The following is a 26,910-nucleotide window of genomic DNA, read 5'->3' on the forward strand; positions in this document are numbered from 1 at the left end:
TAACCGTGTGGGAGTTATTGCTTTCTGAATATATCTCAGCAGAAAAGAGAGAGCAGCTGATACGACAGTACAAAACAGGAGCTTTGAAATTAGAGGAAATCATTGAAATCCTGACAGTTATCATCACAGAACTCTCAACTAAAGAAAGAAAGTTCAAAGGACTAAGAAAACAGGTCTCAGCTAGTGAACTGTTAGAGTCAAAAATTATCTCAAAGGAGATTTTTGACAAAATTATGCAGGGCAAAATAAGTGAGAAAAATGTGACTGAAATTGAGTCCATTCAGAAGTACCTTGGAGCGACAAACTGCATAGCGGGTGTCAGACTGGAATCAACAAAGACCGTTATGAGCATTTATGAAGCTAAATGCCGAGGTCTACTAACTCCTGGTACCTCCCTAATTCTGCTGGAAGCCCAAGCTGCCACTGGCTTTGTCATTGACCCAGTAAACAATAAGAAACTTTCAGTAGAGGAAGCTGTTGATCAAGGAGTAGTTGGGAAAGAATGGAAGAAGAAATTGCTCTCAGCAGAAAGAGCAGTCACAGGATACAAAGATCCCTACACTGGAAACACAATTTCTTTGTTCCAGGCCCTGAAGAAAGATCTGATTGTTAAGGATCACGGGATCCGTCTTCTGGAGGCGCAGATTGCAACAGGAGGAATAATAGATCCAGTCCACAGTCACAGGGTGCCTGTACAGGTGGCATACCAAAGAGGTTACTTTGATGAAGAGATGAACCATATCTTATCTGATCCAGATGATGACACCAAGGGTTTCTTTGACCCCAACACCAAGGAGAACCTTACATACCTCCAGCTGATCGAGAGATGTATTACAGATCCTGCTACAGGTCTCAGTTTACTGGTCATTGTAAAGAAAGGCGAGTTCTACTTCTTTGTTGATGAGGCCACAAAGGTCATCCTAAAGTCTACAACAACAACCAAAGCTGGAGGAAAATACAAAGGTACCACAGTTTCTCTGTGGGATTTGCTTTACTCCAAATACATCACCGAGGAAAAGAGGAGAGATCTTGTCCAGCAGTTCAAAGCTGGAACACTCACCATCGACCACTTCTTGGAAATCATCTTGTCCATCATTCAGCAGAAGACCACAACAACAACCACCACAACAATCACAGAAACTACTGAGGAAAAAACCTTCAAGGGAATCAGAAAAGATGTCAACTTGACTGAACTAGTTGAATCAAAGATTATTGATGAGGAACTCTACAAGAAGATTGTTGATGAAGATGTCACAGTGGCTGAAGTCAGTGAAATGGATTCAGTACGTAAGTACCTTGAAGGAACCAACAGCATTGCAGGAGTGTACATCCAGTCCACCAAGGAGACGCTGAGCATCTATGAAGCCAAAGGCCGAGGTCTACTGACTCCTGGTACCTCTCTGGTTCTGCTGGAAGCCCAAGCCGCCACTGGTTTCATGATCGACCCAGTAAAGAACAAGAAACTTTCTGTAGAGGAAGCTGTTGGTCAAAAACTGGTTGGTAAAGAATGGAAGGACAAACTGATATCAGCAGAAAGAGCGGTCACAGGATACAAAGATCCCTACACTGGAAACACAATTTCTTTGTTCCAGGCCCTGAAGAAAGATCTGATTGTTAAGGATCACGGGATCCGTCTTCTGGAGGCGCAGATTGCAACAGGAGGAATAATAGATCCAGTCCACAGTCACAGGGTGCCTGTACAGGTGGCATACCAAAGAGGTTACTTTGATGAAGAGATGAACCATATCTTATCTGATCCAGATGATGACACCAAGGGTTTCTTTGACCCCAACACCAAGGAGAACCTTACATACCTCCAGCTGATCGAGAGATGTATTACAGATCCTGCTACAGGTCTCAGTTTACTGGTCATTGTAAAGAAAGGCGAGTTCTACTTCTTTGTTGATGAGGCCACAAAGGTCATCCTAAAGTCTACAACAACAACCAAAGCTGGAGGAAAATACAAAGGTACCACAGTTTCTCTGTGGGATTTGCTTTACTCCAAATACATCACCGAGGAAAAGAGGAGAGATCTTGTCCAGCAGTTCAAAGCTGGAACACTCACCATCGACCACTTCTTGGAAATCATCTTGTCCATCATTCAGCAGAAGACCACAACAACAACAACCACCACAACAACAACAATCACAGAAACTACTGAGGAAAAAACCTTCAAGGGAATCAGAAAAGATGTCAACTTGACTGAACTAGTTGAATCAAAGATTATTGATGAGGAACTCTACAAGAAGATTGTTGATGAAGATGTCACAGTGGCTGAAGTCAGTGAAATGGATTCAGTACGTAAGTACCTTGAAGGAACCAACAGCATTGCAGGAGTGTACATCCAGTCCACCAAGGAGACGCTGAGCATCTATGAAGCCAAAGGCCGAGGTCTACTGACTCCTGGTACCTCTCTGGTTCTGCTGGAAGCCCAAGCCGCCACTGGTTTCATGATCGACCCAGTAAAGAACAAGAAACTTTCTGTAGAGGAAGCTGTTGGTCAAAAACTGGTTGGTAAAGAATGGAAGGACAAACTGATATCAGCAGAAAGAGCGGTCACAGGATACAAAGATCCCTACACTGGAAACACAATTTCTTTGTTCCAGGCCCTGAAGAAAGATCTGATTGTTAAGGATCACGGGATCCGTCTTCTGGAGGCGCAGATTGCAACAGGAGGAATAATAGATCCAGTCCACAGTCACAGGGTGCCTGTACAGGTGGCATACCAAAGAGGTTACTTTGATGAAGAGATGAACCATATCTTATCTGATCCAGATGATGACACCAAGGGTTTCTTTGACCCCAACACCAAGGAGAACCTTACATACCTCCAGCTGATCGAGAGATGTATTACAGATCCTGCTACAGGTCTCAGTTTACTGGTCATTGTAAAGAAAGGCGAGTTCTACTTCTTTGTTGATGAGGCCACAAAGGTCATCCTAAAGTCTACAACAACAACCAAAGCTGGAGGAAAATACAAAGGTACCACAGTTTCTCTGTGGGATTTGCTTTACTCCAAATACATCACCGAGGAAAAGAGGAGAGATCTTGTCCAGCAGTTCAAAGCTGGAACACTCACCATCGACCACTTCTTGGAAATCATCTTGTCCATCATTCAGCAGAAGACCACAACAACAACCACCACAACAATCACAGAAACTACTGAGGAAAAAACCTTCAAGGGAATCAGAAAAGATGTCAACTTGACTGAACTAGTTGAATCAAAGATTATTGATGAGGAACTCTACAAGAAGATTGTTGATGAAGATGTCACAGTGGCTGAAGTCAGTGAAATGGATTCAGTACGTAAGTACCTTGAAGGAACCAACAGCATTGCAGGAGTGTACATCCAGTCCACCAAGGAGACGCTGAGCATCTATGAAGCCAAAGGCCGAGGTCTACTGACTCCTGGTACCTCTCTGGTTCTGCTGGAAGCCCAAGCCGCCACTGGTTTCATGATCGACCCAGTAAAGAACAAGAAACTTTCTGTAGAGGAAGCTGTTGGTCAAAAACTGGTTGGTAAAGAATGGAAGGACAAACTGATATCAGCAGAAAGAGCGGTCACAGGATACAAAGATCCCTACACTGGAAACACAATTTCTTTGTTCCAGGCCCTGAAGAAAGATCTGATTGTTAAGGATCACGGGATCCGTCTTCTGGAGGCGCAGATTGCAACAGGAGGAATAATAGATCCAGTCCACAGTCACAGGGTGCCTGTACAGGTGGCATACCAAAGAGGTTACTTTGATGAAGAGATGAACCATATCTTATCTGATCCAGATGATGACACCAAGGGTTTCTTTGACCCCAACACCAAGGAGAACCTTACATACCTCCAGCTGATCGAGAGATGTATTACAGATCCTGCTATAGGTCTCAGTTTACTGGTCATTGTAAAGAAAGGCGAGTTCTACTTCTTTGTTGATGAGGCCACAAAGGTCATCCTAAAGTCTACAACAACAACCAAAGCTGGAGGAAAATACAAAGGTACCACAGTTTCTCTGTGGGATTTGCTTTACTCCAAATACATCACCGAGGAAAAGAGGAGAGATCTTGTCCAGCAGTTCAAAGCTGGAACACTCACCATCGACCACTTCTTGGAAATCATCTTGTCCATCATCCAGCAGAAGACCACAACAACAACAACCACCACAACAACAACAATCACAGAAACTACTGAGGAAAAAACCTTCAAGGGAATCAGAAAAGATGTCAACTTGACTGAACTAGTTGAATCAAAGATTATTGATGAGGAACTCTACAAGAAGATTGTTGATGAAGATGTCACAGTGGCTGAAGTCAGTGAAATGGATTCAGTACGTAAGTACCTTGAAGGAACCAACAGCATTGCAGGAGTGTACATCCAGTCCACCAAGGAGACGCTGAGCATCTATGAAGCCAAAGGCCGAGGTCTACTGACTCCTGGTACCTCTCTGGTTCTGCTGGAAGCCCAAGCCGCCACTGGTTTCATGATCGACCCAGTAAAGAACAAGAAACTTTCTGTAGAGGAAGCTGTTGGTCAAAAACTGGTTGGTAAAGAATGGAAGGACAAACTGATATCAGCAGAAAGAGCGGTCACAGGATACAAAGATCCCTACACTGGAAACACAATTTCTTTGTTCCAGGCCCTGAAGAAAGATCTGATTGTTAAGGATCACGGGATCCGTCTTCTGGAGGCGCAGATTGCAACAGGAGGAATAATAGATCCAGTCCACAGTCACAGGGTGCCTGTACAGGTGGCATACCAAAGAGGTTACTTTGATGAAGAGATGAACCATATCTTATCTGATCCAGATGATGACACCAAGGGTTTCTTTGACCCCAACACCAAGGAGAACCTTACATACCTCCAGCTGATCGAGAGATGTATTACAGATCCTGCTACAGGTCTCAGTTTACTGGTCATTGTAAAGAAAGGCGAGTTCTACTTCTTTGTTGATGAGGCCACAAAGGTCATCCTAAAGTCTACAACAACAACCAAAGCTGGAGGAAAATACAAAGGTACCACAGTTTCTCTGTGGGATTTGCTTTACTCCAAATACATCACCGAGGAAAAGAGGAGAGATCTTGTCCAGCAGTTCAAAGCTGGAACACTCACCATCGACCACTTCTTGGAAATCATCTTGTCCATCATTCAGCAGAAGACCACAACAACAACCACCACAACAATCACAGAAACTACTGAGGAAAAAACCTTCAAGGGAATCAGAAAAGATGTCAACTTGACTGAACTAGTTGAATCAAAGATTATTGATGAGGAACTCTACAAGAAGATTGTTGATGAAGATGTCACAGTGGCTGAAGTCAGTGAAATGGATTCAGTACGTAAGTACCTTGAAGGAACCAACAGCATTGCAGGAGTGTACATCCAGTCCACCAAGGAGACGCTGAGCATCTATGAAGCCAAAGGCCGAGGTCTACTGACTCCTGGTACCTCTCTGGTTCTGCTGGAAGCCCAAGCCGCCACTGGTTTCATGATCGACCCAGTAAAGAACAAGAAACTTTCTGTAGAGGAAGCTGTTGGTCAAAAACTGGTTGGTAAAGAATGGAAGGACAAACTGATATCAGCAGAAAGAGCGGTCACAGGATACAAAGATCCCTACACTGGAAACACAATTTCTTTGTTCCAGGCCCTGAAGAAAGATCTGATTGTTAAGGATCACGGGATCCGTCTTCTGGAGGCGCAGATTGCAACAGGAGGAATAATAGATCCAGTCCACAGTCACAGGGTGCCTGTACAGGTGGCATACCAAAGAGGTTACTTTGATGAAGAGATGAACCATATCTTATCTGATCCAGATGATGACACCAAGGGTTTCTTTGACCCCAACACCAAGGAGAACCTTACATACCTCCAGCTGATCGAGAGATGTATTACAGATCCTGCTACAGGTCTCAGTTTACTGGTCATTGTAAAGAAAGGCGAGTTCTACTTCTTTGTTGATGAGGCCACAAAGGTCATCCTAAAGTCTACAACAACAACCAAAGCTGGAGGAAAATACAAAGGTACCACAGTTTCTCTGTGGGATTTGCTTTACTCCAAATACATCACCGAGGAAAAGAGGAGAGATCTTGTCCAGCAGTTCAAAGCTGGAACACTCACCATCGACCACTTCTTGGAAATCATCTTGTCCATCATTCAGCAGAAGACCACAACAACAACAACAATCACAGAAACTACTGAGGAAAAAACCTTCAAGGGAATCAGAAAAGATGTCAACTTGACTGAACTAGTTGAATCAAAGATTATTGATGAGGAACTCTACAAGAAGATTGTTGATGAAGATGTCACAGTGGCTGAAGTCAGTGAAATGGATTCAGTACGTAAGTACCTTGAAGGAACCAACAGCATTGCAGGAGTGTACATCCAGTCCACCAAGGAGACGCTGAGCATCTATGAAGCCAAAGGCCGAGGTCTACTGACTCCTGGTACCTCTCTGGTTCTGCTGGAAGCCCAAGCCGCCACTGGTTTCATGATCGACCCAGTAAAGAACAAGAAACTTTCTGTAGAGGAAGCTGTTGGTCAAAAACTGGTTGGTAAAGAATGGAAGGACAAACTGATATCAGCAGAAAGAGCGGTCACAGGATACAAAGATCCCTACACTGGAAACACAATTTCTTTGTTCCAGGCCCTGAAGAAAGATCTGATTGTTAAGGATCACGGGATCCGTCTTCTGGAGGCGCAGATTGCAACAGGAGGAATAATAGATCCAGTCCACAGTCACAGGGTGCCTGTACAGGTGGCATACCAAAGAGGTTACTTTGATGAAGAGATGAACCATATCTTATCTGATCCAGATGATGACACCAAGGGTTTCTTTGACCCCAACACCAAGGAGAACCTTACATACCTCCAGCTGATCGAGAGATGTATTACAGATCCTGCTACAGGTCTCAGTTTGTTATCATTAAAAAAGTAAATTCAGTTAAAAATTACAAGTGAATCTAACAAGTATTGTCACTTTCAGTCTGAACTTTATTATTTCTTATTACTTATTTCATTTCACCAGAGCTGGAATCCAAACCAGCATCTTATCTGTGATAGAAAATTCCTACGTTTGTGTTAGTCATAAATTACAGTCGTGAATAAGATGAAGCTTTAACACTTTTCATGAGTACTCGAATGTCAAAGGAAAATTAAAATTAAAGGGATTTGTTTTTGCGTCTATTACCTAATAATCTGCTTGTTAACTGTTTAAATGGGTTCCACGTTTTGTTTGTCTTGGAAATGATGGTTATTGTTCAATCACATAGTTCTCTTTGCATAAAGTTTTCAGTTTCTTCTCTGGGGTCAAATGTGATTGTTTTGTGGATGTAATTGGAACAAGGGAAGACTTTTCCACCTTATATGAGGTCCAATAAAATGATGCAATGTTTACCTTTTTCTTAAATATTTTTCTTTTAACGAGCAACTGTTATATTTTATGTTTAGGGTCTAGTGCTAACGAGGTTTTCACACTTTAGCCACCAGAAAAAACATGAAGTTCAACAATAAGTCTGTTTATACTGTTTTCAATAATTTTCCAGAAAGGAAGTTCAGGGAAATGTCTGTTCCGTTCTTCCTTAAAATAGCACCTTCTAGTGGAACAAAATAATATAACACCTTTTGTAGAAACACATTTTATTTTCACTTGTAAAATGTTTTAGTTACGAGGAATTATTAAAAAATTGGTCAGACATTCTAAAACGTATTAAAATATTTTCAAATAAAAATGATCCAAGCTCAGGAGTCCATAGGTCTGAACCGCTTCCTACCGGAGTGTGTTGGGAATAAAGCCAGACTCATGAGTGAAGTGAGTGCAGTATTGGTGGGAACTCGCCCTGTAATGAGCCCTTTGTTATTTCAATTTGATACATAAAGGGTATTTTAAATAAAATGCATTATTATTACCACCTCCCATGCCTTCTGGAACAGCTTTAATTTTTTAACATTTAGAAAAGAATCAGAAAGAAAACTCAGTTCTCCAACATTATCAAAGGCACGAAGCACCAAATGTTCAGCTGAATAAGAGACTCAGTTTAGATTGGCCAACAGCTCACGGATTTCTTCCTGGCTGCGGTAAATCTTTTTCACTCCTCTTGGAAGGTTGCGACACGATGAAAGATTGAGGTAGCCCAGAGCCGTCATTTGTTCGATGACCGGCCTGCAGGAAGAGGCGCAGAGAAGAGAAAAGGACTTAACAACTGCAGGGCTTGAGAAGAACAGCATCAAGTGAATCAAAGTTTTTACTGCGTATGATTTACTGCATTTTTTTAGACTTTATATTAAATGTAGACAACCTTTAACAAAAAGCAAAACAGCAGAATCACTTATGACTGATACCTGCCAGCCAGAAAAGCAAGGTGATGAATATTAAAGATACAGGAAGAACACGAAATGATACAAAAATAATGAAAAGGATGAATCTAGTAATCTACAGCAATATTTACAGGCTGTAAAATAGCAGAAGGAAACTTCTAAAAGGTTCTGTCCTTGTGATACCTTATTTGTCAGTTTCTACATTTACATTTTAACTCCATGTTTTTTTTAAGTGAGTGAAAACATGTTTCTACCTTTGTTTTATCAATTTTATGTTCATTCCAGACGTACCGTTCATAAACAGATACTATAGTAATAAACAGCAGTGTGAAATATTTGCCCCAGTGAGGGGGTAAAAGCCTGGGCTCTTTGCACATGGAGTCTGCATGTTCTCCCACTGCATGCATGATGGTTTTCCTGCGATAGTCTGCTGACCTTGCCTCTTGCACAATCACTCCTAGAGAAATCCACCAACCCCCTGCGACCCAGCAAGGAGAATGGATCAGTCAAAGGACACTTTTAAAGCACATAGACCAAGATCATTACAGTGAGCACTGAATATTGCATATTTGGTTTAGTATCTGTATTTCAAAGAAGAATCTTCAGAAGAAACCACTGCAGTCCACTGACAAATCCTAACAGGTTGCCTCTGATACATTCAGAGTTGAAGGAGCTGCCGGTGTTATTCTGGCTCCTTTTGCATGAAATCAGACGGAAAGAGTTCCTCCACAGGTCTGGTGATGGATGGCTTACCTGAGAGCCTGCGCTGTTATCTTGGTGCCACTGAGGTTCAACGAGAGCAGCGTGTCAGCTTCAGCAACCTGAGCGAGGAACGTCAGCGCCACCTCCAGGTCGGCCTCGGTAAATGGCTGATTGGTGATGTCGAGCTGCTGCAGCGTCGGACCCCACTTCTCCATCAGCAGCTGAAGGTTCTTCTTCACTGACGTGAATCCGATGTTTTTAGTAAAATATTGACCCCAGAACAAACACTCAAGCTCTGGAAGATATTTTAAAAAGCAAAACTGATAAGCAAATGTCTCGTATCAGCTACAGTAGAACAGTCTGCTGACTGTCCTGCACAAACTTTAATCATTTTTTACAATGAAATTCTTCAGCTGCTCATTTTAGCAAACAGAGCGTTGGCTGTCTTATATGTATTATTATGTATGAATATGTTCACCTGACTGACCTGAGGAACAGGTATCCAAACTCTTTAAGATGTTTTTAGATTGCAGCAAGAAAGTAAAATTAATTTGTTAATTATTGTAAGACATTTTATTGCCTATAATGTGCTTTGCTCTATTTTAAATGCCTTTTCTGGTTCTGTTATAATGTAAAATAATCTATTTAAATGTAAGAAATAATTAATACATGATAATAATAACAGTAATGTAATATATAATACAATACACTGGAATATAATTAATATGATATAATAATGTTTTACTTCAAAGTCAAAAAGTCTCACTGCAATAATATAAAAGTAAAACATTTAAATTATAAAAATAATTTGGAGGTTTTTTTGAGATCAGTGCTGTAGTCCACTTCCTGCTGTCGGAGCGGTCTCCGCTCCGACAACACATTCAAACCGAACCAGAGTTTACTTCAACCGAACCCAGACCCAGGTTTGGAGGGCCAGAGGTCAGAGGTCGATTAGCATTCACACCTCACCAACTAAACTGGACTCTGACTAGGCAAACGGACTGGAGTTGGGTTGAAGCGAACTGAACAGGGCTGGTAATGAACCAAGTACTATTTGTAAAGTTATCTCCACAGCTAAGCTAGTGACTCCTAACGTTGCTTCAATAATTTGCTCAGTAAACATGTACGAAGAAAAGGCAGAAATGTGGCGTCTTTTACGCACTTGAACACGGTAACTGGGCCAGACCAAAAGTCGTGATCCGTGTGGAGCCTCGTAGGTCCAGCACTCGCAGTCTGGTGGAGCCGAACAGAACGTCCCGCAGAACCTGGTCAGTTATGTAGGAATACTCCGTATTGGCGATACAAAACTCATCCAGCAGCGGGAATCCGGCTTCTGACTCGTCTCTTTTACGCATCGCCTTGTGCTGAATTTGGATGTTAAACATCCGGAAAATCTGAAAGGAAGTGAGAAAACAAGATTACCAGATTTAAAAAAGGGGGAAAAAGTCTGGTGCCGTACAAAACAAATCAATATAAGTAGAAAACTCTTTTACATTTGTTTGCATGCTTTACATTTTTCCTTCTGTGGAATAAAAGTTAAATCCATCCATCCATCATCCAACATGCTTATCCCCAGTGGGATTGTGAGTGCTGCTGGTGCCTATCCCCAGAGGTCAACAGGTGAGAGGCGGAGTCACCTGGACAGGTCACCAGTCCATCGCAGACTAAGCTCAATATATCTGGAAGGTTTTTGATTTGCTGGGTCTCCCTTCCAACCATAACATAGAAATCAGACTCTGGAGGTCTGAGTAAGACCAGACCTCCAGGCACTAAACGTGATGCTGGTTCATCATCAGAGAGCTACAAGAACTACCAGACACACACACCTCCAAATTGTGCATTATTAGATAGTTAACAGCAGTAAGTTTTTCACAGTACATTTTTTTAAAAACTTGATTTTAAAGAGAAATCCTGGCATATAATTCAGTGATGAGGAGGACATTTTTAATAGGTGCCGTTAAAATAAGCTTTTAGGCTTGTTGATTTTGGACTTTATGTCCGTCTGATTGCACTCACTTAGAGATAAACGCAGAGTGCTGTTTGAATCTATCCAACAGGAAGGCAGAAAAACTCTCCTTCATGGTTTCACATCAGGTCTCTGATGGTTTCCACAGCAGGACTGGAACTGATGATGACGGTACAGAAACCTCCTCTGTGAAACACATGGGAACTGTGCAGATCCAGCTTGTCTGAGGCGTTCAGGGTGGCCTGCCTTCCATTTGGAGGTGTTCCAATAATGCAACCAATCACAACCAATCACAGTCAATCACAACCAACCACAGCCAATCACAGCTGATCCTGGTTGGTCTGGAGACCATGCGATGTGTGAAGAGCCATTGGAAAGTTGTGACTAACATTTGTTTTAAATCAGCACAGAGGAATTCTTCATCAGACAGAAAACTTCAGCTTGAATCATTTAGTAAAACTAGATTTTAATGACCTTCAGTTTGGGACAGGCCTTCTGTAGCGACTGAAAGCAAACAGACAGTTCTGTGTCTTTACTGTCCAGCTTCTTATTAACTTCCAGCAGCTCCAGATCAGGACAAAATCCTTTCTGCAAAGACAAGCACATCGATCTGTAAGAAGAGTTCAGAGCAGTAGGCAGGCATAAAAACATGAACCTCACAGCAATTGCTGCCAGGACTTTGTCATTCCTGTGGCTGCGGGTGAAGAGCATCTGCCTAATCTGCTTCCCATGTTCCTCCAGGAAGTCCACCAGTCCCTCCACCTGAAACTGCAGCAAAGGAAAAACACTTTGAGAACCTGTTCAGATCAACCAGCTCATGATTAAATCACAGTAAATCAGTCATTATAAAGCTTTTATTAGAAGCTTGTTCTGAACGACTACATTGGATCTAAGACTATTTACTCACACTTCTCTCTTTCAAAAAATTAGAGTTAATCCATAAAAGAATAGATTATTTTCTCCTGAAGTAGTTCAACCATCACACTAACCATCCCACCAACCAACCCACCAACCGGCCCACCAACCGTCCCACCAACCAGCCCACCAACAATCCCACCAACCAATCCACCAACCAACCCACCAACCATCCCACCAACCAGCCCACCAACCGGCCCACCAACAATCCCAACCAAACAATCAAACCAACAATCCCACCAACCAGCCCACCAACCGTCCCACCAACCAACCCACCAACCGGCCCACCAACCGGCCCACCAACAATCCCAACCAAACAATCCCACCAACAATCCCACCAACCGTCCCACCAACCAACCCACCAACCATCCCACCAACCGGCCCACCAACCGGCCCACCAACAATCCCACCAACCGTCCCACCAACCAACCCACCAACCGTCCCACCAACCAACCCACCAACCAGCCCACCAACCGGCCCACCAACCGGCCCACCAACCGGCCCACCAACAATCCCAACCAAACAATCCCACCAACCGTCCCACCAACCAGCCCACCAACAATCCCACCAACCATCCCACTAACCAACCCACCAACTGGCCCACCAACCGGCCCACCAACCGACCCACCAACCATCCCACCAACAATCCCACCAACCGTCCCACCAACCAGCCCACCAACAATCCCACCAACCGACCCACCAACCATCCCACCAACCAACCCACCAACCAGCCCACCAACCGGCCCACCAACCGACCCACCAACAATCCCAACCAAACAATCCCACCAACCGTCCCACCAACCAGCCCACCAACAATCCCACCAACAATCCCACCAACCAGCCCACCAACCGTCCCACCAACCAGCCCACCAACCGGCCCACCAACAATCCCACCAACCAACCCACCAACCAGCCCACCAACCGGCCCACCAACCGTCCCACCAACCAGCCCACCAACAATCCCACCAACAATCCCACCAACCAGCCCACCAACCGTCCCACCAACCAACCCACCAACCAGCCCACCAACCAACCCACCAACCGGCCCACCAACCGACCCACCAACAATCCCACCAACCGTCCCACCAACCAGCCCACCAACAATCCCACCAACAATCCCACCAACCAACCCACCAACCGGCCCACCAACCGGCCCACCAACAATCCCAACCAAACAATCCCACCAACCGTCCCACCAACCAGCCCACCAACAATCCCACCAACAATCCCACCAACCAGCCCACCAACCGGCCCACCAACCGTCCCACCAACCAGCCCACCAACAATCACACCAACAATCCCACCAACCAGCCCACCAACCGTCCCACCAACCAACCCACCAACCAGCCCACCAACCAACCCACCAACCGGCCCACCAACCGACCCACCAACAATCCCACCAACCGTCCCACCAACCAGCCCACCAACAATCCCACCAACAATCCCACCAACCAACCCACCAACCGGCCCACCAACCGGCCCACCAACCGACCCACCAACAATCCCACCAACCAGCCCACCAACCGTCCCACAAACCGGCCCACCAACCATCCCACCAACAATCCCACCAACCGTCCCACAAACCGGCCCACCAACCGTCCCACCAACCGACCCACCAACCAGCCCACCAACAATCCCACCAACAATCCCACCAACCAGCCCACCAACCGACCCACCAACAATCCCACCAACCAGCCCACCAACCGTCCCACAAACCGGCCCACCAACCATCCCACCAACAATCCCACCAACCGTCCCACAAACCGGCCCACCAACCGTCCCACCAACCGACCCACCAACCAGCCCACCAACAATCCCACCAACAATCCCACCAACCGTCCCACAAACCGGCCCACCAACCGTCCCACCAACCAGCCCACCAACAATCCCACCAACAATCCCACCAACCAGCCCACCAACCGTCCCACCAACCAACCCACCAACCAACCCACCAACCGGCCCACCAACCGACCCACCAACAATCCCACCAACCGTCCCACCAACCATCCCACCAACCATCCCACCAACAATCCCACCTACCATCCCACCAACCGTCCCACCAACAATCCCACCTACCATCCCACCAACCGTCCCACCAACCATCCCACCAACCATCCCACCAACAATCCCACCTACCATCCCACCAACCATCCCACCAACAATCCCACCTACCATCCCACCAACCATCCCACCAACAATCCCACCTACCATCCCACCAACCGTCCCACCAACCAACCCACCAACCATCCCACCAACAATCCCACCTACCAACCCACCAACCATCCCACCAACAATCCCACCAACCATCCCACCAACAATCCCACCAACCGGCCTACCAACCATCCCACCAATGGGCCCACCAACCGGCCCACCAACAGTCCCACCCACCTCTGAATGCTGCAGGTTGAGGCGCTGCAGGGTGCGGCTGTGCAGGCCCAAGCTGTGCAGGCCGCTGCCTGTCACACCTCTGCAGTAAGACAGGTGGACTGAACGCAGGTGAGGACAAAACTCTGAGACAGTCTGAAGGAGATAGAAATAAGAGAAACATAATTAACAATAGTTTAGAAAATGTGTAGTTAGTATTTTGTAATCTTTGATAACCAAGTGGAGAATAACTGATGTGGCTTTTCCGATGATGTGGGAAGCAGCAGATTTAAACTGTTTTTGTTTCAGCATTACCTCTAAAGCGAAGTCAACGCTGGTTGCCCAGTGACAGAGAGTGAAGTCACGCAGCTGGGAGAATCTAAAGAAGAACAATGACTCATATTTAAGGGCATCAGGCGGTTTGCTATTTAGTTTGGATATAAATCAGTGATTAAACCGTCTGAAGCCCTGACCTGTTTTGGGCCAGCCAGGTAAATGTCTCCTTTATCCTGTTTGAGGTCTTCTCGGTCTGACCTCTCGCTGGTTGGATCCAGCACTGACTTACCGCCACCTTCCTCCACAGAGTCAAAGTGGCGGCGGCGGCGTTCCACAGGCGACAGACTCTGCTGACCCTGCACCGCAAAAACAACAGCAAGTCGGACCCCAAACTCTGAATCCACTCAACCACAGACTGAAGGCAGCTCCTCGTGTGAAATGCTGTTAATACCTGCATAGGAAAGGCACCGCGCCGTCCTGAACAACCAACATCTGGAAGATGTTGACCAGCACCTCCTCAGGTAAAAGCTGTCCCCACCTGTCCTCCTCAGGAAACCTGTTGTCTTCTTCCTCCTTCACTGCTTTCCTTTCCAGTCTAGATTTAGGACAGACTGTTTTTTTCTTCTTTTTCTGATTCTTAAGCAACTTTGCTTTGGGAACTTTTTTCCTCCTGCTAGTCCAAAGCAAGCCTTCAGACTGAGACGAAGTATTGGATATGTAGAGAAGCATGTCTTCGCCCTGCTGGATGGTGAATGCGGGTCGGGACACTCTGGCCTTTTTGGCTTTCCTTGCTTTTTTGCCCGCCTTCCTTTTCGGCGCTGGTTTCCTCGCCGTTGCGTCGCCACCCGCTCCTCCACTCTGGGCTGAGGCGTCCATCGCTGCTGCTGTCCTGATTTTAATCGTCCCAGAACAGCAGCGGTCAGCAGGAAGGACACAAAAACAGAAAATTAATTGATTAGACATTTTTCACACGGTCAAGTTCAAGCACATTAAATTGTAATCTTGCTTCTTTGTCCTATAAAAAGGAGATCATTTTGCAAAAAAAAACTTTAATTATCCTTCAGATATCTTAACAGTGTAATCTGTTTCTGCTTTGATTTGAGCTTGAATAATTTTATTCTCAGTTCCAGAACTTTACAGATGTTCTGCAAAAGCCACAAATTATAAAGAAAAGAGTAAAGATAAGAATTCACAAAGTAGCATCATTTCATGCTCTGCAACTTGTACAAATGTGAAAACATATTTCTTTTTCAGGTAGGTCCTGACGGAAAGCCACTTATGTCAACAAACAGAAAACTGAGGTGTTGCCTTCGGGTTCCCTAGACCTCACTCTGGATAAACCAGTCCCACCAGCAGCTTCCACTTCCAAACCCAGTCTAACCAGCTCTTATTTATGCATTTCCATGTCAACTCTGTTGTTTTAATATTTCTATAAATATCCATCTGTAACCTGGTTGTATTTCTCTTTTGTTATAATTACACAAAATGTCTTGTTTTGGTTATTCATGCTGTTCCTTACCTGGGTGAAACACCTGTAAAAACTCTGTCATTGTTTTAACCGTGTTACTTTAAGATTTTAAGCCCCGCCTTTTTATTTCTTCTTCTGTGGTATTGTCTGTAAATTGTTTGCGCCCTTAGCCCCGCCCTTTTTGTCATGTTGTCCTGCCAGAGAGGTGTGTGCTGTATATTTTTCATGTAAATACATCCAGTTTATGTATAGATCTAGAAGTTAATTTTTGTTATCACCATTGTAATATATGAATCCATTCTGTGATATAAACATTTAAGTGAACGTACAATTGCAAAATAGCAGGAATTAACTTTAGTTTTGTTATGTACTTTTGTTTTGTGTAAGGCTTGGAGCGGGCGGCTGTTTTCTGTTTGTTTTTCTCGTCAGAACAAATTCAGAAACCATCCATTTAAAGACAAACCGCGTCATGGCCTGACCATTCAATAAAACCAGCACAACGCAGAAAGTTATCTGGTTACATATGCTCATTTTTAACATTCTTTAAATTAACCTACTCCGTTTTAAATTAGTTTGATCTATTTTTAATAATTGTACATTATTATTTCTTCTGTAAATTTGCTCTTACTGACCTGTTTCTGTTACTGTTTTTATATTTTTTGACTACGTGTGAATCAGCATGCTTCCATTACCTTTAATCCATCCAGTCACTCACTCACTTTGGTCAAAATTTCTTTTCTTTTGAAATTGTGGATAGTTGACTTAATGTCATGTTCATGATTATTTTTTGCCAGAAATAGAAAGGACACACACTGTGTGTTTATTCTCTGGGGCTTTCAAATCAGTAGTTGGTGATTTTTATTGAATATTTATGTTGTTTGCAGAACCTAAAATAATCTTTCCAGTTGGGTTAAAGTTCCTGAGTTTAAAGCTGTCCTCATACCATAAATTTGTACTTTTACTGGCTTATTTCTAATGTTTTAAGACTCGTTTTCCCTTCCTTTCAGTTCCAATGAAGCTGCGCGCGCATGTTGCTTGTTTACAACCCGAAGCTTAGCATTGGCTAACTAGCACCGGCTAACTAGCATCAGCTAACTTCGATAACTGAACAAAATGACTTTGTATAATATATCTTAAGGCGACACGGACCGGAAGCTGTTCATATCCGGCAGGTACTATATACAACACACGCCGCTTATTGAAGAGAAAAAGCAAGCATTTACGTCACCTTTTCTGATGCTAGCTCTAAAAGCTGCAGCAGACCCAAGATGCATTCCGCCTTTCTATTCTGATTGGTCAAGACCTTAACAACCGCCCGCCTTTAGGCGAATCTGACCAATCACGGAGCAGCACCAATCTTTTGTTGTTTTTTTTTAAGCAGCAAGTCGAGTTGGGCTGATTGCAGGGTGAGTTTTTCGTCAAAGTTTATTTCCACTCCTTTAAAATCTATAATTATTCATTAGCAAACTAAATATAACGGCCTGTCTGCGAAATCGGCTTTACGTTGTTTAAGTTAGCTGAGTTTATTCCAGTTAAAGTGCTGCTAACAGTAGCTGTTGCTCCTCGGCGCTAACTCATGGTCCTGTGGATAGGCATTCCTGCAGAACAACAGCGTTACAATTCAGTCTGCTGTTTAATTATTCGGGTTTAAATATCTTAATGATATTTTCATCTTTTGTGTAGGTGAGTGAGAAAATAAAATTAAGTTCCAAGTGTTGGAAAGAGGAATAACTCTAAAAGCCATTATTGAGTTTTTGTATTTTTCCAGGCTTGGATTTTACACAAGCGAAAAGTACGCAGCCCCCCTGGAGAAAAAAAAAGAAATCCCGACTTATTTTCTCGAGATCTTGCGCTGTTCTGACTGTCTGTGCTCCTCATCAATCCGCATGCAGATGTTACGTCTGCATACTCAGCATCTTCCCTATCGATACATCCTACCTGTGGAAATTCCGTCCGTTTTATTTCGTCGAAGATTACAGTAAACCCTATTTAAATTATTTAGAATTGGCTTTCCTCAAGCTGCTCTGCTACTTCATGTTGTAGGTTTACATGACAGGCGGTTGTAACCGCTTTAGTTTAGTCTGTAATTACCATTCTATAAACAAGAAAGTCCCTTCAACCAAGTGAACAAAATGTTGTTTTTGTGAGCTATTTTGCCCCTTTTAAATATTTTGGTTTAACAATACATTCTTTATTAAACCCTGCTAAACATATTGGTATTAGGAGTGATTGAAGCTGTGTATTATGGAGTCGCCTTCTGCTCACACACACAAATATATGTGTATGAGTGTCTATATTATTAAGCAGCATATGAATAAGCTTTACCCTTTCATTTCAGGTGCAGCGACCTGTGCAGTTTGATTAACACATTTTGACGGTGCGCTACATTTGAAAACTACCAGACAACTTATTAATGTGCAAAAAAAGGAATTTGCGGGGATTAGATGTCTGTGTTTAATTTAAATAAAGACGTGTTTGCATGTCTGATACGGTTTTATTCTTACAACACATTTTGTTTGAAATTCAGATATAGTAAAACTGCGCTACCGAAGAGGACTTTTGTGATGCAGGGTTTTAATGCACCGATATAATCACACATTTTTAACAGGTAGACATTCTGATGAAATAATTTAGTGCATCAAATAGGGGACACGCTGAACAGGTCGCCAGTCTGTAGTTTATTAAGATATTCAAATGAAGGAATCTGGTGGTTTTTAAATATTAAATATGTTTTTAAATGCTAACTGCTAAGCGCCACTTAAACCCCGGCACTTCAAGAATGATTTCCGATTATATTTACTAACTGCTATGGTTTTGTAAGCATGACGGTAGCGATTTTTGAAAGGTAACACCGACATAAATGTCTAGATGCGCTGCTATAGTATGACAATCTGACGATCTGTGCCATCGTCAGATTTTCCTTTGCGCTCTGCCACCAGGAGGATTATTGGGTAGCACAGATATTCAGAACATGGCCTCTAATGACTCTCACTTATATGGAAACCTTCTGTCAAGCACTGATCGGATGTTTATAAATGAAAACCTATGAACCTCCTCCATCGCTGCGATTATTTCATTATGTCTCTGACCTTTTGGATCTCGAGAAAGCAAGTCGGGATTTCTTTTTTTTATTTCTTTCTCCATGTCCCTTTAGGGCACAGGTGTCAAAGTCCAGTCCTCAAGAGCCGGTCTCCTGCAGTTTTTAGATGTGCCATAGGTACAAAACACTGGAATGAAATGGGTTAATTACCTCCTCCTTGTGTAGATCAGGTCTCCAGAGCCTTAATGACCTAATTATTCTGTTCAAGTGGTGCAGCAGAGGCACATCTAAAAGTTGCAGACTGGAGTTTGACACCCCTGCTTTAGGGGCTCCGCACTATCTAAGAGAGTATTAGATAGTGTTTGAATTTCCCGATTTCTCTCCATGTGACAGTGTTTTCATAAAGGTAAGGTCATTTTATTTATATAGCACATTTTCAGCAACAAGGCAATTCAAGGTGCTTTACATAAATTAAAAGGAAGCACAAACAAAATAACTAAGGGAGCAGCAAAAGAAGAAGGAAAAAGAAAATAATCTAATAATGTTGATCCAAAATATATAAACTAGATACTCCTATTCAGGCTAGATAAGTATTAGCAAGTATCCTCTGGTCTAATTCCTTTTCTTGGTTGGAAGAATAGGACTCTAAAAGTAGTTGCTAAGGTAGTTTTACTGGATTCTGAGTTTGCTCTAATCCCTGTTCTGGGTTGCTAGAAGTAAAAGTAAATATCCTCTGTGACATCACAGGGCTATGAAACCACATTTCTCAGCCTCCCGGCAGAAGTCCGATAAGTTGTTGTTATCAAGGCGTGTCCTTGGGAGCGCTCAGCTCCACAGCTGCATGGATAACAGGAGGGGTTGAGGTGGGAAGGAGCGTTATGTTTACATATCTTCAAGGAGATTGGAAATATGCAGCCCTTCCAAGGCAACACGGGGAAAACTAATTCAGATACAGAATGTCTTAGGTCGGGTAGATTATAAATTTCAATCTTCCCTAAAGTCTCTCCGATACATCTCAGTTCCCAAACATCCAAATTAATTTGGTTGTTCCACTGAGCTGGAACTAGCAACTTCTCCAAGATGGATTCCTTTCCATTGTGAGTTTTGGAGTCCTCAGCTGGGCTGCGAGTCTCAGCAAGACTTGCATCCAACTTGCGTCTCTGTCCAACCAACAATCTGAGTGTTCGCTAGTTCGGCCAAGAACGTCACAAATTTGTCGATAAGCCAGGAATCTGCAAGCACCAAACAGCAGAAATCCTGTTATCATGAATGAATCCAGGGTGAATCCCTGCAGGACAAGAGGGCTCTGCTGTGCCCAGACTTCTCATCGAGAAAATTTGATCAATTGCACTGAGAGACCAGTTGAGAAACATTTTACCCCTTTATCTTTTATGCTGTTTTAGTATAAAAATAGTGCATAATAGACATCCATTCATCCTGGATAGTTTCTTCTTTTTTCTTTCAGAACTGAACCTTTATATTTATACTTCATAAATACACCTAGAATGGCTGATTTAATGCTTTGTTTCTGCTTTTCCTAAGGTTCATTGTTAAACCAAGGCAAATCTTCTTGTCTCTGTGCAAATGATCAGAAGCTGCAAAGTGAACCATAATAAGTTGACTTTGCAGGAATGTTAGAAGAATAGGTCTGATAAATACGGAGAGAGTTTGTAAAATGTAAATGTTCTGTTATGCTTTTATTCCTTTCAGTTATTAGGGAATAAAACCTTTCAGATTCACTGGAAATGTGAAAATGTTGACGCATCTCCTTGTTCAATTGGGACTTAAATATGAATAAACACATTTTTTTAGTGCAATTTCTCGCAGACCTCCAGAAATAAAAAGTCACTTAAATAGAACCTGACTGACAACATGAAGTAGACCAGAGGTCACTCTGCTGACACTTTTACCTTCCGTCCAGCTAAAAAAAACTTTACAGCCACAAATGTTATGTGAACCTTTTGTCAAAAGACAATTTAAATATTTTAATAGGGAATGTATGATAATTTTTGAAGAACTTCCAGTTTATTTCTGCTTTTGGTTTTAAAACAAAGAAAAACATCAAAGATTTACAAAAAGAAGATTGACGAATCTTCTTTTGTAGGATGTTGATGTTTGTGAAAAATCATGTAATGGAAATTGGTTATTCTGGACTTTTTAACCAACTTACTAAGGCCATTGTGGAAGATCCAACGAGCCACTTGTGGCTCTGGAACCACAGGTTGAAAACCCTTGAAGTAGACTTCAAAAAGCAGCAAATCATGTTCAGAAATACATAAACACAGAGGAACGAATCATCTGCTAGTCCGGAAACTCCAGACTAACAGATGATTAGTCTGGTTCTCCAGAACCTCATACGTACTGTCAGACATGGTGGTGGCAGTGTGGTGACCTGGGCTGTTTAAGCCAAACGTCACATCTTTGGGATAATAATCTGAAATTAAGCCCACCTCTTGAGGGGCATAGTCAAAGTTTGGAGCTAAATGCCACTGAGGTGTTTTGGCCATGGCATGCTGTAAAACCAGGCCTGGCAGCGAGGGCTGGATTGGGGGGCATTTCCCGTCCACAGAGTCAGCCGTGCCCCCCCTGGACTGGAAGCTGTTGTTTTTGTTTTGTTGTTGTTTTTTACGTCAGAGTGGTCAACTTTCTGTTATTTCTATCTCTGTTTGATACAGGAGGGGCTCCCATATCTGCGCCTTCTGTCTCCCGTGGCTTTTTCAGCCCTTACAAAGTTTAATCCATTATTAACGTGTCCTAACGTGTTTTTCCGAGGCGCCTTTAAATGCAACTTGAGCGCTAAACTGCTGCTGCAGCTCCTGAACTACAACACCTAAACTTTTCAAACCTGGACTAGGTTATTCTCAACTCATAGCAACATATTTAAAACTATGTATGGGATTAGTGAAACCTTTGAGATTTGTGAAACTTCAAGAAGGAGTGACTCCTTCTGAACCGAACTGCTCCTTCTGTGAAATTTTCATTATTTTGCTGTTAGCTTGTTATTTTCTCTCATAAAAAATGCTGAAGGTAGTGAAAAATTAGCTGAAATTGCCTTGTATTGAAGTTTCACAAATCACAAAGTTGGTTTTAAATATTCTGCTATTAGAGCAGAATAACCCAGTCCAGGTCTGAAGAGTCTCAATGTTGTAGTTTTTTAACTAAAATAGATCAAATATGCTGAAGGTAAAGAAAAATGAGGTGGAATCGCCCTTTAGCCATTTCCTGAATTGGAAACCAACTTCAGCTTCGTGTTATAAGAGTAGTTTTATTACACTGTACTTTTTTATTGAGTAATGTTATTATTGCTACTCTTACTTGAGTAGATTGATTTTACATTTAAAGAAATAGACTTCAGAGATTGGAAACATTTGATTCCTAGTTTTCTGCAGCATATGAGCTCATGTTTATGCAAATTAGAGGATAATTACACATTTTATACATGTCACTGTTTATGTCCTTTTTATTGTGTATTAATAAACGGTTATTTTATTTGAAATGTTGCATAAAGGTTTGTTTACTCTGCTGCCCCAAAATAAGCCAGTGGCCCCTAGCTAATCTCCTCTGGAGCTGGGGCTAAAAACCTATGGCTGAATGCCAGCTGGTGGCTGCAGCTTCTGCTGACATTTTCTCCCAGCAACATAGACATTTCTTCCTAGACTGTGTTGCCCTGTGGCTTTGAATAACTTCTATCTGTGTTTTCTTTCAGGATAACATGGAGGAAGGTCAGGACTTTTCCCTCCATGGGAAAGCGGTAGTAAATGATGCTAATCTGAGTAAGTCTGATCGCCTGATCAAACCTCATTTCTCATTTTCTCCCTCCAAACTCCTCGACCTTCCTGTTACCTTCCTGATCTTCTCCAGGCTTTCTGAAAATCACTCAGGACTTTTCTTTGGGCTCTGTTTGCTGTTGCAACGCCAAACCCGTGACACGTCCTTTCCTCTTATCCGTCATTTCTGAGCTGTCATGATCTCTTTTCAGCCCAAACGTTTTTATTTCTCAGCAGCTATGAGAGGCGGTGGCGAAACCTCAAACTGCTCCCACATTCGCCGACGTTCTGTGCATACGGTCCAGGTTTTATAGTCAAGTCTACAGATTGCCTACATTTCTCTTGATAAATTCCTTCATTTCCCACAATCCTAATGGACGCTAGCTAGTTAGCTGAGCTAGCTGAGTGTCTCGGCTGTTTCTCCTGCAGGACAAACTCTGGTCACCTGTCCGAGCCGCACAGAGCGCTGCGCTCACGCGTTGTTATCTTCATATCAACGGCTCGGTGGCGCACGCAACATCGAGCCGTTTTCCATGGCAACAGGTTGTTGCTAGGTAACCAAAGAGTGAGTGAGATAGCCTTTCCTCTGCCTACATCCCCCAGAATGCTGTGCAGTTGTGGGTCTGAGTTCAGTGATGTTATCAGCATTCTATCAGACGTATTTCTATCGATATTGATCACATGTCTATCATGATACGTATCGTCATTTTATTGCCCAGCTCTAATGTGAGCAAACCAAATACAATGTTAGCAACAATGTTTGAAATGTTATAACCAGCCAATTGTTGCATCCAAATAATATGATTGGACATTGCACACATCCATAATATAGTAATATATGGCATATTGTGCAGCTCTACCAAACTCTTACTTAATTGTTTTCACAAGGAATGATTTTTCTTACCTCTGTCCAACTTTTCTGCTTCCAGGAGACGAATACTACTGGAAGCTTATTGCAGACTTCATTGGTCCTCAAACAGGGGAGGGACTAGACCTGAACCAGGGGCCGTGCAAGAACAGACTGATGGTCCAAGTTGGACTTCTGAGAGAGGACAATAATTTTCCCTGGCTCGCCATCACAGAGTGGCTGAAGAAGATCTTCCCCGCTCATCAGTCAGCTGACTTCCGCTGTTTGATCGAAAGAGGCATTGCAACAACGCTGAGCCTGGGCATCGAAGCCAGGTTTGCCTTTCTGGATTCAGATGTCAACTTCAACTTTGTTGGCCCAATATGCGACAGTATCGGAGTGGAGCGCCAGCACCTTCTGGAGCTCAGGGATTTTTCAGAGCGAGCACGGTCCATCGAAGTCACAAATGGACTGATTGTCGAGTTGAGCAACTTTGTTGCCAGGGAAAAAATTTCCCCAGTAGTCATTGTTTCCTGGCTAAGAAACTTTAACCCAGAGTACTGTAAGAGTGGGGCCATTCAGAAAGCATACAAGCTCCTTCGGTCCAGGATAAAGAAGCTGAAAGTTTACTGTCGCAACTATGAAACGAGGAGTCACAGGAAGAATGCAGCCATTGAAAAAGTGCTTCAGAGTCCGTTTGAACTGGTTCCGAAGAAATCACCAAAACTTTTTGTAAAGAAACGCCTGAGGAGGGAAGATTACGAAAGGGTTACGGTCAAAGAAGAAGATGAGTGCTCAGAAATCTCCCAAGGTGAAGGTCTTGAGGTGCACAGGGAGGAAGTAGGAACCTCGCTGCAGAGAGGAAATGTTGACGCGGGAGGCGAGGATGACGGAAAGACATCCAGCTCTGACCGCGGAGAATCCCTGACTCTGCTGGACATCGCCATGCTGTCCGTCCAGAAGCTGTCCAGTGTTTACGGCGGGAAAACTGAAGCGTGCAAAAGCGTTTCGTTGGATCTGCTGAAGAATCACTACGCTCTCACCTACAAAGAGCATCCAGCCATGGAAGAGTTTGAGAAAAAGGTGTCCGGTGTTAGGAAGGAGACTTCCCTCGTGCACCCCGTGGTGTTTTTAAACTACAACGCTAATTACCTTGTTGATCTGCACGATGCGGTGGAGGCACAGATCATGAGCTTTGAGAAGGAGATCATCCTGTCCACAGGAGTGAAACTGGGCCGAGATAATCTTCCCAAGTTCAAGAACTTTGTCAGTTTGCCAGAAAGCGCCACATCACGTTACATCCACATGGCCTGCGATATCCTGAGCCCAATCAGCCTGGAGAAACCAAACTACAGAAAGCATTGGGTGGCGTTCTGTGAGGAGAAGGGAAACCCCTCCAGACTCGCTGTGAACCAATCAAACAGACTGAATAACTACTTTGAAGCAGCAGCAGGTCTTATCCACCATCACAAGGAGACGGCGCTCTTCTTTGCGGATCTGCTGTCGATTGCCAACGACCCATGTCCGAACATCATCCTGGAGAGCGTTGCGGCAGACGCAAATGACTCCATGATCCAGAGCTTCGTGTGTGTCGTAGCCATAATTTACTGCAAGATCCTCGGCCCCTACTGGCAGCTCCTGAAGAGCGGAGGAGAGTATGCGTTCTTCAGTCAGTTCCTGCTGTGTCTGTACCAAAGGTTCATCGACTGGTCCAAAGATCCCTCCACGCTGCTGGCACCGGAGGAGGACAGCAACGTCTTTCTGCAGTTCCCGCTGCAAGAGAAAATCTTCACCGGGGTGTTTAGCTTCTGTGGCGAGTGGCACACAAACCGAGACCTGATCCGAGCTTGTCTGAAGAGGACCATCAAGGTGATTGCTGCCGTCACTGAGGAACACCTGAAGAACTTTCTACCTGGAGGAATGTTTTCCCAGATCCCTTCCACTGATGTGTGCTTGGAGTTGGTCAGCTGTACGTTCTCCGTCTTGATGGCAGAGTATCCCTTTGGCCATGCGTATCCATACAGGAAGAAAAGGCCGGACAAGCTGTCCAAGAACTCCTCAAAGAGCCAGCTGGACAGCTCGCAGGAAGACGAAGGCATATCCGGCAACAGCTCTGATGAAGCTTCGAGGAGCAGAAACAGCTCCCAGTTAGGCCAGAAAGAGGAGCAAAGCCCTCAGGCGAGAAAAGGTTACAGAAGAGTCCCTGAGGAAGAGCAGGAGGAGAACATGGACAGGGACTACATTATCGCCACAGTGACCAGAAACGGAGGTCCCTGCAAAACCCAGCAGGACATTGAAAAAATGCTGCTGCGCTTCGATGGGAAGTCGCGACTGGAGAAACGGGAAGGACTTCGCTGCGAGATCCTGTATCAGAAGATGGTTCTGAACAACACAAACCCACACCTGGACCATCACTGCCTCAACTCCACCCAGATGGCGCTGAAGCTAAAATTTGCTCTCCCTCGTGTCAAACCTGGATACTCGCTGGTGCTGGCGCCCAGGAAGACCAAGCTGAGGCCCTCCGGCCGGCGCGCTGCGGAGGACCGAGCCGCTCCGGCTGCCGGCGGCGGCCTGCTGCCGTCCGGAGAAACGAATCCGGACTCTTCCTCAACGGAGGTCGGGATAACCAGCTGAGCTGAAACCATACAAAGACTTCAGATTTTCCACACTAACATTCGGTCTTGGAAATGTGAAATTTGATGCCACTCCATGTTAGCATGGAGCCGCTGCAAACATTTCAGGAAATGAAACCTTCGTAGTTCAAACTTGTTCTCCTGTGTCAAAATAAACATCATTTTCTCTCTTTTTGTATTGATTTTGTTTAGGTATTCTTTACAGCAATAAAATGTTTTGAGACTAAAATTTAAAAGAAAGTTAAACATTTATAGGAAGTAAAGCTGAGTAATCTTTGGGCAATGAAGGTTAAGAGCTTAAAGGTGTTTGTTTCTCTTACTCTGCAGGTAGAACGGCAGTAGAGCGATTTTTAGAAGTGTAGATTGAGACAAGGAGGAAAACAAGAAGACTGTCTGGACAGACCTGTTGGAATCGTTTAGAAGTTTTTGGGGGAAGACCTTGTAGGATCATTTTGGTGCCGTTGGGATCCGGCATGTGGTTCTGCTGTGATCCGCTCCTGCCTCACTGGAGCGGATCACAGCTCGGTCATCCGGGCTCAGAGTAGAGCTGCTGCTCCTCCTCACCGAGAGGAAACCCAGAGGAAGACCAGGACGATGTTCCCCATGCTGGGAACCCCTTGGGATTCATGGAGG

General features: G+C 43.9%; 3 protein-coding genes and 1 long non-coding RNA gene across 8 annotated transcripts; 3 read left to right on the top strand and 1 right to left on the bottom strand.

Moving 5' to 3' along the window:
• Nucleotides 1–5: 5 nt before the first annotated feature.
• eppk1 (epiplakin 1) lies at nucleotides 6–7,378 on the top strand (the record flags this gene model as incomplete). Its single annotated transcript, XM_032557269.1, has 1 exon — nucleotides 6–7,378. A coding segment is annotated over one exon (6,915 nt), but the record flags the coding sequence as incomplete, so codon positions are not given.
• Nucleotides 7,242–17,288, bottom strand: fbxl6 (F-box and leucine-rich repeat protein 6). 3 transcript variants are annotated; one of them, XM_032557262.1, is made up of 10 exons: nucleotides 17,219–17,288; nucleotides 14,974–15,406; nucleotides 14,720–14,878; nucleotides 14,562–14,625; nucleotides 14,271–14,402; nucleotides 11,628–11,735; nucleotides 11,442–11,555; nucleotides 10,164–10,395; nucleotides 9,053–9,296; nucleotides 7,242–8,144 (listed from the first exon to the last, which is right to left on the bottom strand). In XM_032557262.1, the coding sequence occupies exons 1-10, from the start codon at nucleotides 17,262–17,264 to the stop codon at nucleotides 8,015–8,017; spliced, it is 1,662 nt and encodes a 553-aa protein (XP_032413153.1). In that variant the 5' UTR covers nucleotides 17,265–17,288; the 3' UTR covers nucleotides 7,242–8,014. The 3 variants fall into 3 exon arrangements, with proteins under 3 accessions (XP_032413153.1, XP_032413154.1, XP_032413152.1); XM_032557263.1 differs by having other exon boundaries at nucleotides 14,974–15,411; nucleotides 17,219–17,277; XM_032557261.1 differs by lacking the exon at nucleotides 17,219–17,288 and having other exon boundaries at nucleotides 14,974–15,780.
• LOC116716433 (uncharacterized) lies at nucleotides 14,605–15,971 on the top strand. The gene is made up of 3 exons (XR_004338480.1): nucleotides 14,605–14,737; nucleotides 14,830–15,043; nucleotides 15,777–15,971. It is a non-coding gene; the product is annotated as an uncharacterized LOC116716433 (long non-coding RNA).
• On the top strand, nucleotides 17,281–26,459 carry LOC116716427 (uncharacterized). 3 transcript variants are annotated; one of them, XM_032557258.1, is made up of 3 exons: nucleotides 17,281–17,396; nucleotides 22,737–22,803; nucleotides 23,727–26,459. In XM_032557258.1, exons 2-3 carry the CDS (start codon nucleotides 22,743–22,745, stop codon nucleotides 26,276–26,278), a joined length of 2,613 nt encoding a protein of 870 aa, XP_032413149.1. In that variant the 5' UTR covers nucleotides 17,281–17,396; nucleotides 22,737–22,742; the 3' UTR covers nucleotides 26,279–26,459. The 3 variants fall into 3 exon arrangements, 2 of the variants coding, with proteins under 2 accessions (XP_032413149.1, XP_032413151.1); XR_004338479.1 differs by having other exon boundaries at nucleotides 17,325–17,396; nucleotides 22,737–23,362; nucleotides 23,727–23,843; XM_032557260.1 differs by lacking the exon at nucleotides 17,281–17,396 and adding an exon at nucleotides 19,415–19,436.
• The last annotated feature ends 451 nt before the right edge of the window (nucleotides 26,460–26,910 follow it).

The sequence above is a fragment of the Xiphophorus hellerii genome, unplaced genomic scaffold (assembly GCF_003331165.1).
Source record: "Xiphophorus hellerii strain 12219 unplaced genomic scaffold, Xiphophorus_hellerii-4.1 PGA_scaffold_57__1_contigs__length_250000, whole genome shotgun sequence".
NCBI lineage: Eukaryota > Metazoa > Chordata > Actinopteri > Cyprinodontiformes > Poeciliidae > Xiphophorus > Xiphophorus hellerii.